Source organism: Vipera berus (assembly GCF_964194415.1).
Source record: "Vipera berus genome assembly, chromosome: 3".
NCBI classification, from domain to species: domain Eukaryota; kingdom Metazoa; phylum Chordata; class Lepidosauria; order Squamata; family Viperidae; genus Vipera; species Vipera berus.
The window spans coordinates 24,351,165-24,368,642 of NC_138204.1; the positions used below are offsets into that span (position 1 = coordinate 24,351,165).

The following is a 17,478-nucleotide window of genomic DNA, read 5'->3' on the forward strand; positions in this document are numbered from 1 at the left end:
TGACATAATTGTGACATATTGTGAATATGTATGAAACAGCTTATATGCTCAGCCTAATAAATCCAAAGCCCATTTTATGCTTCTATGTGGCTGAATTTTAAAAAAATCAATTTGTGGAGGGAAGGAGCTGCAACGACATCAAGATACTTTCCCCTTAAAACAACTGCTAAATGAGGCACAGATTCTTGCAAATGGCAATCAAGAGTTCAAGAAGTTATTGTTATTCTTGTTGTTCAAATACACTGAAATTCAACCAGAAATAAATTGGCTCAGGATAGATACACTGACATTGCAAGATTCAGAAATTTGAACCTAATGCTATGTTCCACAGATCTTCTGTGTGCAATTAATTTTAGACAAATATGCACAGAACTGCACCGTCAGCCAGGAAAAATAGTATTCCTTATTAGAGAGCATGATAAAGCCATTAGAATGCAGTGTATCCCATCACTGGATTATTAAAAATAGCTTTTAAAAAGGCAGGAAAAAACTAATAGAGGAAGAATGCTTTGTAATAAAAAAGAGAATAGAGCTAGTATCATATCAGCATAACAGAAACAAATGAAGCCTTTACTGCAAGCTAAGTATGAGTTAGCAGTATCATGAGGCTCCAAAGAAGGCAAATACAATTTTTCTGCATCAACAGAAATATAATTTCCAAATTACCAATGGTAATTATTTTATGTTACTGAGCTTTGGTCACACCCACTTCAATCTGTGCGTTCCCACAGAGAGGGCCTCCTCAGGGTGCCTCCAGTTAGAGAATGTCGACTGGTGGCCCCCAGGGGGAGGGCCTTCTCTGTGGGCGCTCCGGCTTTGTGGAATCAGCTGCCGGTTGAGCTCCGGATGGCACCGGATCTCCGCTCCTTCCGGCGCGGGTTAAAGACCCATTTATTTGAACAAGCTGGCCTGGCCTGATGGGGAATTACTTAGGGTTTTAATATTTATATATATATTTTATTGTTTTTATTGTGGGCAACAATTTAATTCTTTTTTAACTTTTGTACTTTTGTAGTTTTAAGATATGCCCTGTTCACCTCCCTGAGTCCTTCGGGAGAAGGGCGGTATAAAAATTTAATTAAATAAAAAAATAAATAATAAATAAATCATTGTCCAAAGAACTGCCGTATATATGCAAGCCCTATCAAGAAATGGAACAGAAGAGACTATGAGGAACAGAGCCATTACAAAGCTTAATCACTAGGTGGTGTTAGATTTAGCTCTATTGTACTGTACAACATCAGAATGAAGGTCTGTTCTTATCTTGTTTGTGCTGGTCTTTAACTGTAATAAAAGTTTGATTTGATATGGTATTCTTGGGGGAGGGGGGTTGCCTTGTGCAAAAGACATTAAAACAAAATCTGTTTTACTATAAGTTCAGTCTATTAAATTCAAGTCTTTAAAGTCTTAAGTAAGTAAAGATGCTAAGCACATTGATTTGTGCTTCTTAGATTGTAAGCCGCCCTGAGTCTTCGGAGAACGGCGGGATATAAATGGGATTAAAAAAAATGAGTTTTAACATTCAAAATATGGGGAATTTAATAATAATAATAAAGTTGGAAGGGACCTTGGAGGTCATCTAGTTCAACCCCCAGCTCAGACAGGAAACCCTATACCATTTCAGACAAATGGCTGTCCAGTCTCTTCTTAAAAACTTCCAGTGTTGGAACATGCACCGCTTCTGGAGGCAGGTTGTTCCTCTGATTAATTGTTCTGTCAAGAAATTTGAAGGTATTGTTGCATTCAGGAACAATCCAAAATTAGGATTTGGGTTACCTGATGTTCATTTATTTTGGTCTTATAGAATGATATAGCAAAAAAGGGAATCTTCACTACACACCTGGCTGCATAACTTCTAGATCCTTAACTGCCTTTTCTAGGCAGGAATTTGTTTCTCTAGCTAAAGTGCATGAGAAAAGGAAGACATATCAGACATCTGAAAAAGTATGTTACAGAAATAAATTTATTTTAGTCTTTGTTAGCATAAGACTTGTAATTCACACTTAAACCAGGGTTTGTACATTGTACAATGCTGTGGCTTCTTTGGTTGTGATTTATTGAGCAAACCACAGTTGGCTCTGTAAGCAAAGTAAAGAAATTATGCCTTAGTATGATGTATGCATGTGACTCTATTTGACATAGCCAACTCACCTCACAGGATTATTGTTGTGGGAAAAATAGGAAGAGGAAAGAGGATTAGGTAATAATTTAAGGCAGCCTTAAATTATTTATGAAGATAAGGGAGGCAGAATATAAAATATCTTAAATATAGTTATTTAAAGAGACCAGATAGGTAGTGAAGAAAAAGATTTCTGCCTGTTCATCAACTGTAAATCTCAAAACAATAGCTGATCTTCACAGGGTTAGAGAAGCTACAAAATTAGCTAGTTGCTAAGTAATAAGATCTACTTTATTTGTTTTTATTTTACTAGAAGACCAAGGTCCATAAATTGGAACTAGATTGAAAATAATACCTAGAGGCAGGGCTTAGATGGAAAATGATCACTCAGGGACTTCAAATATCTACTATAATCCACATGACAGATACTGGCATGGTGTGGAGGTCAAAGGGGATGGCCTTGAAGGACAGGAGGAAGAACTGCTACCCAGGCAATGGTCAGACAAAAGGGACTTCAGGCCAGGCCAACAAAACCATTTGAGAAAACATCCGGGACAAGCCCCTCCATAGGTCACACAAAGATAAATAGAAGGAGGGAGAAGCACATTTAGATTTGCAAGATTCTGTTACTACAGCTGTTACAATAAAAGTAGTCCTGACCTAGATGGCATTAGTTTCTAAGTCTGGTGTACCTAGTTGGCCTGGTACATGGTTTGTGTAGGTTAATATTACAAGTCCCAGAAGACACTGCACTGAACAAGAAGGAGAAAGACAGAAGAGAACTGGAAAAGAAGGCAGAACAGATATCTGAGAGAGTGTGATGTACCCTTCCACTAAAGTTCAATCATATCTACAAAGTGAAAACTGCCAGAGTGTTTACAATTGTGTAATGAGGCCATGATGAACAGTAAACTTTTTCTTGCTTTCCCTTCAAAGTGAACTTGGAGATAATGTTTCCTAGGAAACAAGCTCATGATCCAGCAAACAATCTGGAAGTGGCTTTGCTGAATTCCAGCAGTTACAACAAACATTGTGGTCTGGCAAGTGTGAAGAGTTAGAGTTATACATATAAGGTCTTACAGATGTAAGGAAGCTGTTCACAGCTATACAGGACCCAGCACAGCCATACACCATGTTCTTCTCCTGCTTAGAAACGTTAAGGCTACATACAATAACAGCAGTTTGGATACCAGTCTCCTTCAGGCCATCCAAAAAGGACACAACTGCATAATTGTCAATGTCCTAACAATCCAAGCACTAACGATGCAACCACAGCCAGATCAAGAATCATAGGGCAGTTCATTTTTCTGATACAACTCTGATTCAGAGGCCAATTATATGGAAATAGGCTCTACTGAAACCCAACCCCATAATGTGTCAAAACCTTAAAGTAGTGTACAACCAAGGAAGCAAGATTCACACACAATCTCATTAATCAGGTTTAATACCAGGAAAAGGAGATTAGATTACAGAATTTTAGAAACTAAAGCCAGATAGCAGGAGAACTCATTTATTGATTCATTTATTCAGTTGTGAAAAGATTCTGGAAATACTGTAGTTCTACCAAGAATTTGTGGATATTTGGCACATAAGACCAGTGTCTCTATCATTAAGGGAGTTGCTGACTAATCATCAAAATCAAAAGTTTGGCTGTTGCAATTAACTTTTCTCACTCTTCTATTCTAGTTTCGCTTTCTCTTGATTTTATCATATAAACAACTGGTATGTGCCCAGTGAACATTTTAAGTGGAAAAGTGTTCATTGGCTCTCTCTTTTCCTTTGATACAATTATACAATTATATGGGAGAGACTAAGACATTCTGAAATGATGTTGACAGAAAAGCCCAGAGAATAAGGATAATAGAATAATAATGTATTAATAATTTGGGGAGTATGCAAGGCAGATTTGGGAGAGAAATTGAAGATCAAGAGAACAAAAAGGTTCTTTGTCACTCTTTTATGAACATACTCTTTTATGGATGAACAAAAAGTACAAGTACTTCATCAACTTGGTACATGCTTTAGAGTCCAGCAGGCAAATTAAAGAGAAATGATTGCCCAAGGCAAGTTTTTAAAAATGGGTTATTAGAGAAGTGTGGGTGGGTGTGAAATCAGTATGAAATCAGTCACACTGATTCCTATTGAGCCTGAAAAAATTAATTATCCATTAAAATATTCCCTTGCAGTGCCATTTAGAATCTGTTATGTTACCACAATTCTCTTGGGATTGCCAAACCTGAGAATAATAAGCTCCTTCTTTGGGGAAAATGCTACTTAATATGAGCTCATAGTGAGGCATCGTTATTCTCAATAAGTGCATTCAAATTGCTGGCAATAACTACTAGAACATCTGGGTATAGTAAATAATTAATTGTTGTCAAGGAGATCTCATAGACTGTCTACAAAGTAGATGGGAGCATTAATAAGCAGAATATTGCAAAGCTGGAATTGGAAAAGAAAGGCTAGCTCTGTGTTTGCAGATTTCTCTAAAATAATCATAGGAATATTGGATTTGGTAGGACCCAAGAGTCTCCTGCTTTTTACACTAGGTAATGGTCTAAGGAATATGTCCAGCTACAAATAAAACATCCATAATTAAAGTTTCTTGGGAAAGGATATAAAGCAGCAATGCAATATAAGAAATTAGTATCTGGGTTTTCACTTTCCAGCCAGCAACATTTCAGGGGAGAATGGAAATTAAATCGTAATCATCAGAGGCTTCAGCTGATGATCTGACTGAACCTTCAGAGAGATAGGAAGCTAAGTAAAGAAGAGGAGACTTTGGAAAGCAGTTGAACAGGCAATCATAATCCCTTTAATCTTGAATTAAAGCAGGTGAAGATGAGACAGGAGTCCTGGGAAGAACCTAGGCCCAGATAGGGACAGCCTCAATTACTACAGAGCTTCAAACTGGCGATAGCTTTAAATAAGGTGATTATATGTGCTTCTGTGGGGATATCCATTTAGGACAGTGAGACAAGGAGAGAGGATCAACAGAATTAGGGGTTTGGTTTCCACAGAGTGAGGTGCCAGAATTTACCAGACACCATTACTGGAGGCTAGAGATTCATCCTTCCAATCAGAAGGCCTGGTCTGGGGCCTGGAATTGCTTAGCTCTCATTCCTTTGTTTTTTTCAGATAATGTTATTGAGTTTCAAAAAAAAACAAACATAAAATCCAAAATAACAGAAAGTGGAAAAATTTGGGAGGGTAAAAATGGGGAGGAATTAAAAAGTAACAGAAAAAAACATAACAAATATATAAAACAAATAACTTCTGAGTTTTTCCAGTAAACACATAAATATACAATATAGTAACCTCTTACTCTAAATTTGTCGAGACATATTAAACCATACAAAAGTAATGCAATTCAAATAACTCATTTTTAATTTAATCAACAGATAAAATATTAAATGAACATAAAATGTGCATATATAATTTTAGAACCATATTTCTCTAATAAAACTGATCTAATTGTCCAATCCCAAAATCAAAATTTTATTTATCTTTTTCAGCCAAAAAAAATCCAAGAATAATTTTCCAATAACAAAGAATACATAAAACAATATTATAAAGAACACCAATAATCAATGTTCAATATAACTACAAATATCCTCTCATTTTAAATTTAAACCAATATATAAAAATTATGATTAAATATAAATGAAACATAATTTTAGTCTTAACATTTCACAATGATTCTTATTCAAACAATATCTCTTGTGCCATCACTTCAGATTTATTACAGGTAGAAAGTAAGGGATCTGCTTACAACTTCCTTGAATAATAAAAGTTGCTCAATTTGGGAGTGTTTCTTTAGCATTGAAGCCCAACCATTAGCAATTCTTCCTTTTGCCAATTCTGCCTGGCAAATTTCCTTTTTTAAATATTTTTTTATTAATTTTCAAATATTACAATTATATCTTTGAAGAACAACATGGTGTCTGGGTTACAATAGTTCCATTTCATACAGATGTGTGTTATTACAAATCTCCAATTTGTTGTAGCCAATATTTCCTCTCTTTTTTCCTTTAATACATATTGTCTCTTATCTAAATTAACATACTTCTTATTCTATCCATCAGCTATTTAGTAGTTTTCTTACATTTGTCAATAATTTTATATATTTTATTTATTTTAACATTCCATCTTTAGACCATCAGTCACCTTATAAATTTTCCCAGCTTTAATTTTACATTAATATTTAAGTTAAACATTTGAAATTTCTCATTTCCAAATTTCTGAGTGACCCCACTTCCCTTTGTCACAATTCTCTCCAAAACCTAATAATCCAGATACACATCTTATCCATCTCATTTCCATATCAACAGATTAGTAGTACAAAATAATATTCTTGTTTTCATTATAATTTCCACATATTATAGATTCAATAACCAAGATTTCTCCCATTTCAGCATTTAATACATCCTCTCTCTCCTCCTTTATATCCACTCTCTCGTGTTTAGGCTTATAATTTTATTCTTATCACTACATCCAAATATATTAATTATGTTACATCACTCTTAACATATATATGTCTTAGTCACCTTCATTTAACCTTTATAAACAACTCAATATTTCAATTTAACTATTGATATTCATACATCTAATTTTAATTAGCCAGCATTTTTTCTATATCTACACATCCTAACAATCATATTCAAAATACAAATCCTGTCTATTTAGATATATTCTGTTTTAGGCCTCTTAGATATGTCCACACTCCATTCTTATTCAATCTTATTCTGGCTTTTTTCCTTTGCCATGTCATTTTCCATGTCCTTGCTTCAGGGTCATCAAAGAGTTCTTGTATTATTGTATCATATTGAGGTGACCCTCCAATCTCCATTTTTGGAGGGTTGAGGGGTCTGACAGAACTACCAAATCTTCTCATTATTTTCTCCTCTTGGCGTAGTTGTCCTGGACTGTCTATTTTTTCTTCCATCTGTTTCTCATTTTGATCTTCAAATTCCTTCTGGTTTATGTAGCAGGCTTTTTCCTCCATCCATTTTGTCAGATTTTTCCCTGAATTTTCTCTTATCTGTACTTGTTGAGTAGTTAAATCTTCTGTCAAAATATTTGGTTGTTCAATTTCTTCTGTTATGTTCTGTACAGATAATTTATTAGTTGTAATCAAAATTTGAGTTTGCTTATCCAAGACGCTTTCAAGTTTTTTTCCAAAAGCTCTTATTTCATCACTGGCTGTAGAAAGAAATTGGTACGTTTGGCAGGTTATTTTCATCATAGCAGAAATTTGTTTTTGCATTTCTTCCATGGTAGACTATCACATCTGGTGCTCAAGGTTACTCTTATCTTGTTTTCTAAAGTATCAGCCAAGTCTCTCTCTTTTTTTAGAGTGACAGATTGCAATTTCAGGTTTAGCCAAACGAAGCCTCCAAGTGCTTAGGAAATTGGTTTCAATTATTTCTTCTGTTTTAGGAGAACAAAGCCAAACTTTCAAATAAGAATAGGAAGTAGAAAGTAGATAATCAAAAGCTTTTAATCCACAAGTTTTTTTAAAAAAAGTTCTAGTTGAGATCCAATTATTTTTTCAACTTTTTTTCTTTTTAGATCTCCCCTGTAAATTCAATTGGCGCTGTTTCTGGAGGGAGGGCTAAAATCCCTCTTCCCTCTCCACAGGGGAAAAGTGCTTAGTAGCTTATTTAGCAGGAAAAAAAAAGTTGGAATATAGGAGAGAGAGATCTCACTCAGTCTCTTCCACACTGGTTTAATGTGGCCTGGTGGTGTGACTTCAGCTGTCTGCAGCCTAGTGGCCAGCCATATTGTTATGGCCCGTCTTTTGTCTGCCAGTTCGAAGGGAATGCAGGCACTAACAGGAGGGTTGCAGCTCCCCCCCACGCTTCTGCAAAAGCCCCTTCTTGCTGGTCACCTCTCTGGGGTGATGTTTCAGCCCTTTTAGGGCCCTCCAGCAATGCAAAACTGGATGTGGAAGACAAGAGCCATCCTCCAAGCGTCCATAGTGGTCACGTTGGCAAACCGGAGGACTCTGCCTGGCAAATTTCCTCTGGCAGCTTCAGATTTCTCCTCCTTTGCTTCCTGTTTGAGAGCTGCCACGCATTTAGACACTGTACCGAATGTAGCCTGCTAGACTGCATCTTAAACTGCAGAAGAAGCAGAAAAATAAGGAACTTAAAGCACTGAAGGAAGACACCCCCCCTCCCCAGATAGAAGAAGAAACCATGAGGCAGGAAAAATTAAATCACAAACAAATAATTAAATCACAATAGTTTAAATCCTTTAAAAAATAAAACACAAGCCTTATCTAACTCATTTACAGAAATTAACAAAACCACAAAGAATGCACTCTGGCACAAGAATGTAACAAAAATGTAGCTGAATGTCACTTGTCTTGGTTTCTTGTCATTAAAGGTTTGTTTCTGGCAGCTCTGCTTCATTATTCAATTATTCTTCAAAGTGCTGATTGTTGTGTCCCGGCTGGAAGAATCCTATCAGGGAGTATGTTCCTCCCCACAATTCTGGCAACCACGAAGGGACTCCCAGCTCACCTAGCTACAGGACCGGGCCTGAAGAACCACTACCCTGCCGGCAACAGATGCTTTGTCTGTGGGAAGAAACCTCTGTGGACCCTTCCTGGTTGGCAACGGGTATTAAAGGGAGTCTTTGAGTCTTGCACTCAACAGCTGCCTGGAAAGAGGGTAAGTACTACCTAAATTACAGTCTTTAGAAATTGGAAAGTGAGAATTGTCGTGTGTGTGTGTGTGTGTGTGTGTGTGTGTGTGGCATCCTCCTCTGGCAACAGCTGGATTCCACTCCCTTTGTGTTCTTCCTAGCCACCCCCCCCCCTGGCCTGCTGCTACCTTCTCAAAGCTGTGACTGGCAGGACCTGGGAAAGCAAGTAGGGAGAACTGAAGCATGGGACCTTCTGCAAATAGAGAGAGAAGCCGAGTGGGCAGCGAAAGTGTCAAAGGGAAAAAGGTTTTACTGGTAGACCAGGACCTCCTGTCAGAAGTTAATAAGCAAAACCCTGCAAAAAGGAAGGGTCCGTACCTCTGGGAAGCAAGCGGAGGTCCTCCTGGACTCTACTGATTCCGAAAACTGAAGTGGGGAAAGGAAAAGACCCAGGAAGGAGGTGCCCGTACTTACTGTGGGGAGCAGTGGAATCCTCCCGGAACCTTTTTGGTCTGTAAACTGACAGCGGAGTTCCCTTGGAGGGAGGGGTCCGTACTCTGTAAAGGGAAGCAGAGTCCTCCCAGACCTTTTTTTTTTTTGGTCTGAAAACTGAGAGGGTTTCACTAGGAAGTCCAAGATTCACTGGGACCCGGCAGAGCCGAATTGAATCCCTACATCAGAAGTAGGGAAACATGGGATGCTCTAGCTTGAGGTTCAGGGTAGCTCCCCATTGGAAGACTTGCTTGATGCCACCTTACTGGTTTTGCTGGGCTGAACTTTCCAGGTCCAGGGGCCTGGATGTAAATAAAACCAAAGAAGAACCTAAAACCCAGATATCCTCAAAAGACTCAGAACCAAAAATTATGGCCCCTTTGCTGAGCAAGCCTGCAGCCAGGCTACAGAGGGGCCAGCTTGATTATGTCTTAACCCATACTCCTTTCTCCCCATCTGACTTGGTTATCTGGAAAAGGGATACTCCCATCTTCCGGTCAGACCCCCAAGCAGTCATAACCACCAACAAATAGATTGTGGAAACCCACAATCCATCCTGGGGAGGCATGAGCCAGCTACTGCATGTATTTTTAACAAAAGATGAACTAATGGAACTTTTTGAAAAAACACAGGAAATAGCCAGGCGATTTGTAATAATGACAAGTAGCCCCTGTTAGAGTCGGCTGGCCCCTCAGTCACCCAGACTGGGGCTATAATAATCCAAACCACTGGGATGAATACACTAGGGCCAAGGACAACCTATTAGAAGCTCTCCAATAGGAAGGAAGCCCCTAAACTGGTTTGAATTTCAACAAACTACCCAAAGGGAAAAAGATGCACCTCCCTTTGCAACACTCAAATCTTCCCAGTCCGAAAACCCAAACTAGATAGCGAAGGAAAACCTATTTACTGTTTTGTACATGATATGACAGCTGTCAATAATCATGTGGTACCAAGACCCCCTGTGGTACCCAACCCAGCCATCATAATTACAGAAGTGCCAGTGTCATCCACCCACTTTACAGTCATGGACCTTTGCGCAGCCTTTTTTAGTATTCCGGTAGACGCTGCATCACAGTACCTCTTCGCTTTTACATGGGATAAACAACAATATAACTGGACTCGGCTGCCTCAAGGCTACACCGAGTCACCCACCCTGTTTTCCCAAATCTTAAAGGTAGACCTTGCTTTTATCTCCCTGCTGCACAACTCCACTCTAATTCAATATGTGGATGATTTATTATTAGCTTCAGAAACAGAGGAAAGCTGCAGGGCTGACACCTACCATCTACTGCAGACATGTCAAACACAAGGCCCGGGGGCCGGATCTGACCCACGAAGTGGTTTCATGTGGCCCACGAAGCCATCCTGGAAACAGTGAGGGAATGGCCCCCACTGCCTTGGCCCTGGCCCAGAGACCCTCCTTTTGCCAGAGACCCTCAGATCTGTCCCACTCCTGCCCAGGCCCCCATAGGCACCCTTGATGCGAACGATGTAGAGCTGGCCACGCCCACCCAGTAGGCCATACGCACTCTAGCCACGCCTACCCAGTAGGCCACGCCCACCCTGGCCATACCCACCCGGCTCCCTGAGGGCAACCGCAATGCTGATGCGGCCCTCAATGAAATTGAGTTTGACACCCCTGATCTACTGGAATGCTTGAGTGAAAGGGGACACAAAGCCTCACCCTTAAAGCTACAGTACCTAAAAAAGGAAGTGATTTACTTAGGATACATTATTGCTCCTGGGGTTTGAAAATTACCACCAGAAAGGGTTAAAACTATTTTAGAAATGAAACACCCACAAACAAAATGCCAAGTTTGAGCCTTATTGGGGATCTTGGGGTTTTGCCGCCCTTGGACCCCCTCTTTTGGGGAAATGGCAAAGCCGCTGACCCAATTAACTGCCAAATATCAGCCAGACCCTTCAAATGGACTAAGTCTTTGACAAACATTTTTCAAAGAATGAAACAAACTCTAACCTCTGCTCCAACCCTAGGTCTCCCTGACTATCAGAAACCTTTTTTTCCCATTCATTCATGAAAATAAGGGTGTGGGCACTGGAGTATTAGCCCAGAAATTTGGTCCTACACCAAGACCTGTGGTTTACTATTCTATTCAGCTGGATCCAGTAGCCAGGGGAGCTGTTCCATGCTTAAGGACCGTGGCTGCAACAGTAGAATTAGTCAAATGATCAAAAGAACTGGTTTTAGGACACTCTCTTACTTTAAGAGTCCCCCATTATGTGTTTGCCATAAGACACAAACTCAGGCATTCACCCTACAGCACCTAGCCCAGTATGAAGCAGAATTATTCACTTCAGAAAACATCACCTTTGATGTCAACTCTGCTGCCTACTAATCTGTCAGATGAAGTATTACATGATTGCTTACATTTAGTCCAAGATGCTGAGCTACCACATCCCGATTTGACAGATACTCCTCTTTCAAACCCAGGCTTAGAATTGTTTACTGATGGTTCCTCCTACCTGCTTAATGGACCCCATGTAACAGGAGCCGCAGTTGTTTCTCTGCACGGAATAGCTTGGGCTTCCCCTTTGCTGCCATACTACAGCGCTCAAGCAGCTGAGCTTATTGCCTTGAGAAAAGCATGAGAAATAGCTAGGGACTGGTTCCAGGTACACTTTTGGAGTCTGTCATGTGACCGGCACCCTGTGGAAGCAGAGGGGCTTCTTAACATCTAATGGCCAACCAATTTCCCATGCTGGCCTCATATCTGACCTATTGAAAGCTATCCAATTGCCTTCATCCCTAGCAGTCATCCATTGTAGAACCCTTTCCTTTTCTTGCAGGCAACATAGAACTACTGCATTAGAATTTTTTTTCTAGCTTCCTATGGTGGTAAGGGGCTTTGATGAGTGATGTGTGCCTACACCTTGAAGGGATATGCTCATACACACACCTTAGCTTAGAGGGAAAATAGTCTGTTTGCAGGACCTTAAGGCAGCTGTGTTATTTGCAGGAATCATGTGACTGTCTTCCAAAACTGCAGTGTGATTTCAGGAAGGGGCACAGCTCTTTTCTTCTATTGCAGACAATGTGCTTTGGGTACATTTTTCACCTGCTCCAAAGCACTTTTTTTTAATTCAAAGTGCAATTCAATTCTAGTGAGAACACAAACTTCCAGAAACTGCTAAAGTGCAATAGTACAAAAATACTATTTCCCCAAAACTACAAGAGTGGCTGTTTGGACATATCAGAACATTTATAAATTGCAGAAGCACCATTAATGAGATGTCATTTACCATCCTCAAAGCTCTTTGCAGATGCACCAGATGGTTAGTTCTATTTAAAATATGAGATTTCCTTCTTCGTGCAGGAAGCAGATGTCATCTGGAAATCAAAGAAATATGTTTCTTCTTTCAGAAATTCTGAAAGATTTATTTTGTGCACGTTTCATGGATGGATAAATCAGATAACAGTCATATACAGTACAAATGATTGCAGATTGAACAGCCTTGTGTGCTTCTTATACATGCAGTAGATCTGGACTAAGGTCTTTTCCACAAATTATTTATGGTGTCATTGGAACAATTTGGTAACCCCAGTGTTACCCCTGTCATAATGATGTTTTCTTCTGGCCAGGCATTCATTTACATAGCTTGGGCCTTCTATTTCTCATCCTGCAGCAATCTTTAAAACACTGCATAAGCCGATCAGATGGTTCACTGTTATATCATTAGCTCTATCACCACAGCAAGGGTAAAGAGCCATTGTCACTTCAAATGCAGGTCCTCGTGGTGTTATATGTGATGTATTATAGTGGGAGCTGAATGTTTTAATCAGTGACATCAGTCAACAAAACCCCTGCAATGCAGATGTCCCCAGGTCACCAATCTTAACAAGTATGATGTTTCTCATCACATCAGGAAATGGGTTTCCCTAGCCTTAAGAATCATAATTAATCATAAAAAGCAGAGATATCACCCTGTCAACAAAAGTGCGTATAGTCAAGGCTATGGTCTTCCCAGTTGCAATGTATGGCAGTGAAAATTGGACCATAAAAAAGGCTGAGCACCAAAGAATTGAGGCCTTTGAACTGTGGTGCTGGAGAAGACTCCTGCGAGTCCCTTGGACTGCAAGGCGATCAAACCAGTCAGTTCTAGAGGAGATCAACCCTGACTGCTCTTTAGAAGGCCAGATCCTGAAGCTAAAACTCAAATACTTTGGCCACCTAATGAGAAGGAAGGACTCACTGGAGAAGAGCCTAATGCTGGGAAAGATTGAGGGCAATAGAAGAAAGGGACAACAGAGAATGAGGTGGCTGGATAGAGTCACTGAAGCAGTAGGCGTGAGCTTAAATGGACTCCAGAAGATGGTAGAGGACAGGAAGGCCTGGAGGAATGTTGTCCATGGGGTCACAATGGGTCAGACACGACTTTGCAGCTAACAACAAATATAAACATTGTATTGATCTCAAGTAACCCTATATTGAAATACGTTTTTGAAGCAAGTCACTAAAGTAAAGCAGATGATAAATGAGCTTAATCAGGAAAAAAAAACCTCCGTGGAAACTTTCCATCTGTAGAATTAATAATACCAATATATATGGAGGGTGCCAGTTCTCTCATCCTTATTAATAACATTGCTTATTTATTAATAACATTGTGTACAGCTGGGAAAGATTGAGGGCAATAGAAGAAGGGGACGACAGAGAATGAGGTGGCTGGATGGAGTCACTGAAGCAGTAGGCGTGAGCTTAAATGGACTCCAGAAGATGGTAGAGGACAGGAAGGCCTGGAGGAACATTGTCCATAGGGTCGCAATGGGTCGGACACGACTTTGCAACTAACAACAACAACAGCTGAGAATTCTGGAATGTGACAATAGTGTTACAATCTTCAAAAAAGGAGTTATAACCATGTCAGCAAACCACAGCCCTGGATTAGCTGGAGATACAGGACTACAAATTAAATTGGGCCTTGTAACGAAAGATTTCCCAATCTCCAAGGGAGTCACAGAGATTCACACCTGCAAATACTTACATTTTCTCACATTCTGCAGTTATGGATTAAATAGAAAAGTCCCGTTTATTTCTTCTTTTTCCCCCATTAGATTTAGAAGCTGCCTGACTTTACAATGGCACCCATAAATGGATAGAGCTTCAATTGCACTATCACATCTTGTCTTTTGTCTTACCTGCTTTGCAGACTCTTAGTGTTCCAGAATAGATGAAAGTACAAGAGATATACAAGAGATAGTAAGTACTTTAATCTCAATTTGTCTTTAAAAGTACAGGAGAATGCTTGACTGTTGCTCACCTCTACTGGCTGAGCGAACCATCTTCACTGGGCTGGTCAAGTACCGCAGACCCGAAGGAAAGTTTCACACGTGTTCTTCCAGTTTAACAGGGAAACCAGTTCATTGCTCCATTATCTCTGAGTTTAAACGAGGTCCAATCCCGCCGGGAAGAAGCTTCATTCTTCTGGCCTGACTTCGCCCGGGAGTCATTCATTCATTCATTCATTCATTCATTCATTCATTCATTCATTCATCCATCCATCCATCCATCCATCCATTCATTCATTCTCAGTTTCAGTAAAATGCAGCGACGTTTTTTCCAGGGGTCCTGGCGACGCGGTCATAGCTTGATTGCTTGGCGGAACCGCCAAGGACATTTTTCCTGAAGATGAAGTCCTGAAGTGCTGATGTCCGGCTAAGTTTTTTGTTTTTTTCCCCTCGGGGGCGCCCTGTCCAAAAGAGAAGCTGCCAAGGCTACCGTAGTCCTATTGCCACACTCCCTCCGCTGCTCCCCGGCTCCGCTCTTTCTCGTTCTCCGCGACTAGTAGCAACGTTTGCTTTCGGTTCCACCTAATCTCTGCCCTTCCCTTTTCGTCTTCCGTCCCGTCCCGTCCGGCCTTCTTCGACCGCAGCTCTTCCCCGAGCGCCGCGAAGCTTCGTTCAGCAGCCACCAGCTTGCCTGACCGCTCAGCGCTGGATCCCGGGGTCGCCGCCATCTCCGGAGAGCAAGACGTCCCGAAGATCCGGGTCGACGGCGGACACGCAGATCAGAATCCCCGACCGTGGAGCTATAGTGCATCTTTCCCTCTCTTGGTTCCACCCTTGCTCCACCGTCGAATGCTTGCAATCTTTCGACGGAGAAAAGGGAATCCCTTCGCAGAGTTTCCAAACTGCCACCAGTCGATCTTCCGAAGCCTCATCACTTACTTTCCGCTGGCAGAATCCTTTCTAAGCCCGCATCCAGTCCCAGGTGTAATTGCCAGGTCTGCACTTCGAAAGTCCCTCCACTCTTGACGTCCCATTTTCCTTTCGTCTTCTTCCAGGTATTCCCCGTCCCGACGGTTTCCTTTGAGAAATTCCTCAATTCCATCCTGCACCCACTCAGGTAAACTGTTCCTCTCTCTGTCTGCCTTGCAGAAGATCCATTCCCCACTTCCTCTCTTCTCCTCCAAGGCTCAATATAGACACGATGAAAGAAGTTGATAATCAAGTCAACACCACTTTTGACATTGATGTTCTGTGTCCAGTTAATATAGATTTCACCGAATGGTTCCTGCCCGCTTTCTATCTCATTCTCTCTTTCTTTGGGCTTTTGGGGAATATACTGGGCTTGTGGACCTTATGCAGAAGTTCATGGAAGAACAACTGGAATCCCTTCAATGTGCTATTGTGTAACTTAGCAATTGCAGACTTGTTTTATGTGATTACACTGCCCTTCTTTGTGTCCTACTACCTTCGTGGACATGTATGGCTCTTTGGCCAAAACTGGTGCAAACTAACTCGACTTTTCTTCCATGTCAACCTTTATGCCAGCATTGGCTTTCTGACCTGTATCAGTGTTCATCGTTATCTGCACATTGTGCATCCAATGAAGATGATAGGAAGATGTCAGACACTTGGCTCTTCTGTCTTTGTGAGTGTTTTGGTCTGGGTCTGGGTCACGATTCAACTTTCTCCTGATTTAACTTTTAGCAAAATGGATCTCAAGCCTGAGAAGTGCCATGACTCAACAGCACACAAAAACCTGGAGCCTTATTTGTTATACTTTCAAATTTTAACAGTGACTGGCTTTGCTATTCCTTTCTTCATTGTCACTGGATGCTATTGTCATGTGGTCATTGTCCTCAGGAGGAACAAAAACATGGATCCTAACCTCAGGCAGAAGAGCATCAAATTGGCAATTATGGTAACAACACTTTTCTGTGTGTGTTTCCTCCCTTATCATATCTTTAGGAACCTTAACTTTTTGTCTCGAAGATGGCAACGTCAGGGATTTTGCAATCAGACTTTAAAGAATATTTATATCTTCTACCAAGTGACTCGAGTCTTGGCTAGCCTGAATAGTGTCCTGAACCCTATGTTATACTTGCTGGCCCGTGAGGATTTAGGGGTGCAGCTGAGGAAATTTGGTAGAAGCATCATACTGAGTCGGAAGACTTCTTTCCAGGACAAAATCCAACAACATTTGGAATTAAGGCAATCAAATATTATGCTTGATAAAGAATGTGAAGAGATACTAACTAGTCAACTCTGAATGATTGTTTTGAAGGAACATGTCATAAATGCCTACTGTCTGAATGCTCCTCCCTCTTTTCCAACATTCTTATCATTTGATGGATGCAGGTATTAATTTTTTTAATAGTTGAAAAATTGAGTTTGGAGCACAAATTAGAAGCACTATGCAAACGTGCAGAAGATGTAGAGTGAGAATGAATAGAACACTGTGGGGTAGGGCTGTGCAAGATAAACAACTAAATTTATGGCCCTGTGGTTTTATTATTTGCCTGAATTAATCTTTAACTCTGATGCATATCCCTGCCCTTATTACTTTATTATATATGTATTTTCTATGGAGGTCCTCTGAAGAGATTGGAATTTTTAAAAGTTGCTGGATTCAAAGCATCATATACATTACGTATAATAGTATTCTTTTTTCTCTGTGTGTGTTTACAGTGGCAGTGGGAGACCAATTTATTCAATTGCCATTAATGTATACTGTATCTATATAGCTATAGCTATTGCTACCTAGCTGGCTAGTTAGCATTTCAAATGAAATGTGAAATGTCTCTTTTTCCTTACTGGGGGCAGGTAGCCAGTGAAAAGTGCATTGGTTTAAGTTTTGCAAAACTTTTAAAAACTTTTAAAAACTCCTTTAGGCTGGGAGTGATGTATTTTGGTATCTGATGGCTTATATAAGATTGTATAAAATGGCTTATACAAAAAAGGTAGAAATGTA

The 17,478-nt window shown here is 40.3% G+C and overlaps 1 protein-coding gene and 1 long non-coding RNA gene across 2 annotated transcripts; one reads left to right on the forward strand and one right to left on the reverse strand.

Moving 5' to 3' along the window:
• Nucleotides 1–5,741: 5,741 nt before the first annotated feature.
• On the reverse strand, nt 5,742–15,010 carry LOC308664888. The gene is made up of 3 exons (XR_014025776.1): nt 14,543–15,010; nt 12,527–12,614; nt 5,742–8,241 (listed from the first exon to the last, which is right to left on the reverse strand). It is a non-coding gene; the product is annotated as an uncharacterized lncRNA (long non-coding RNA).
• Nucleotides 15,011–15,144: 134 nt separating this feature from the next.
• On the forward strand, nt 15,145–17,258 carry LOC308665596 (P2Y purinoceptor 1-like). Its single transcript, XM_081323660.1, has one exon. It carries the CDS (start codon nt 15,712–15,714, stop codon nt 16,774–16,776), a length of 1,065 nt encoding a protein of 354 aa, XP_081179786.1. The 5' UTR covers nt 15,145–15,711; the 3' UTR covers nt 16,777–17,258.
• Nucleotides 17,259–17,478: the final 220 nt, after the last annotated feature.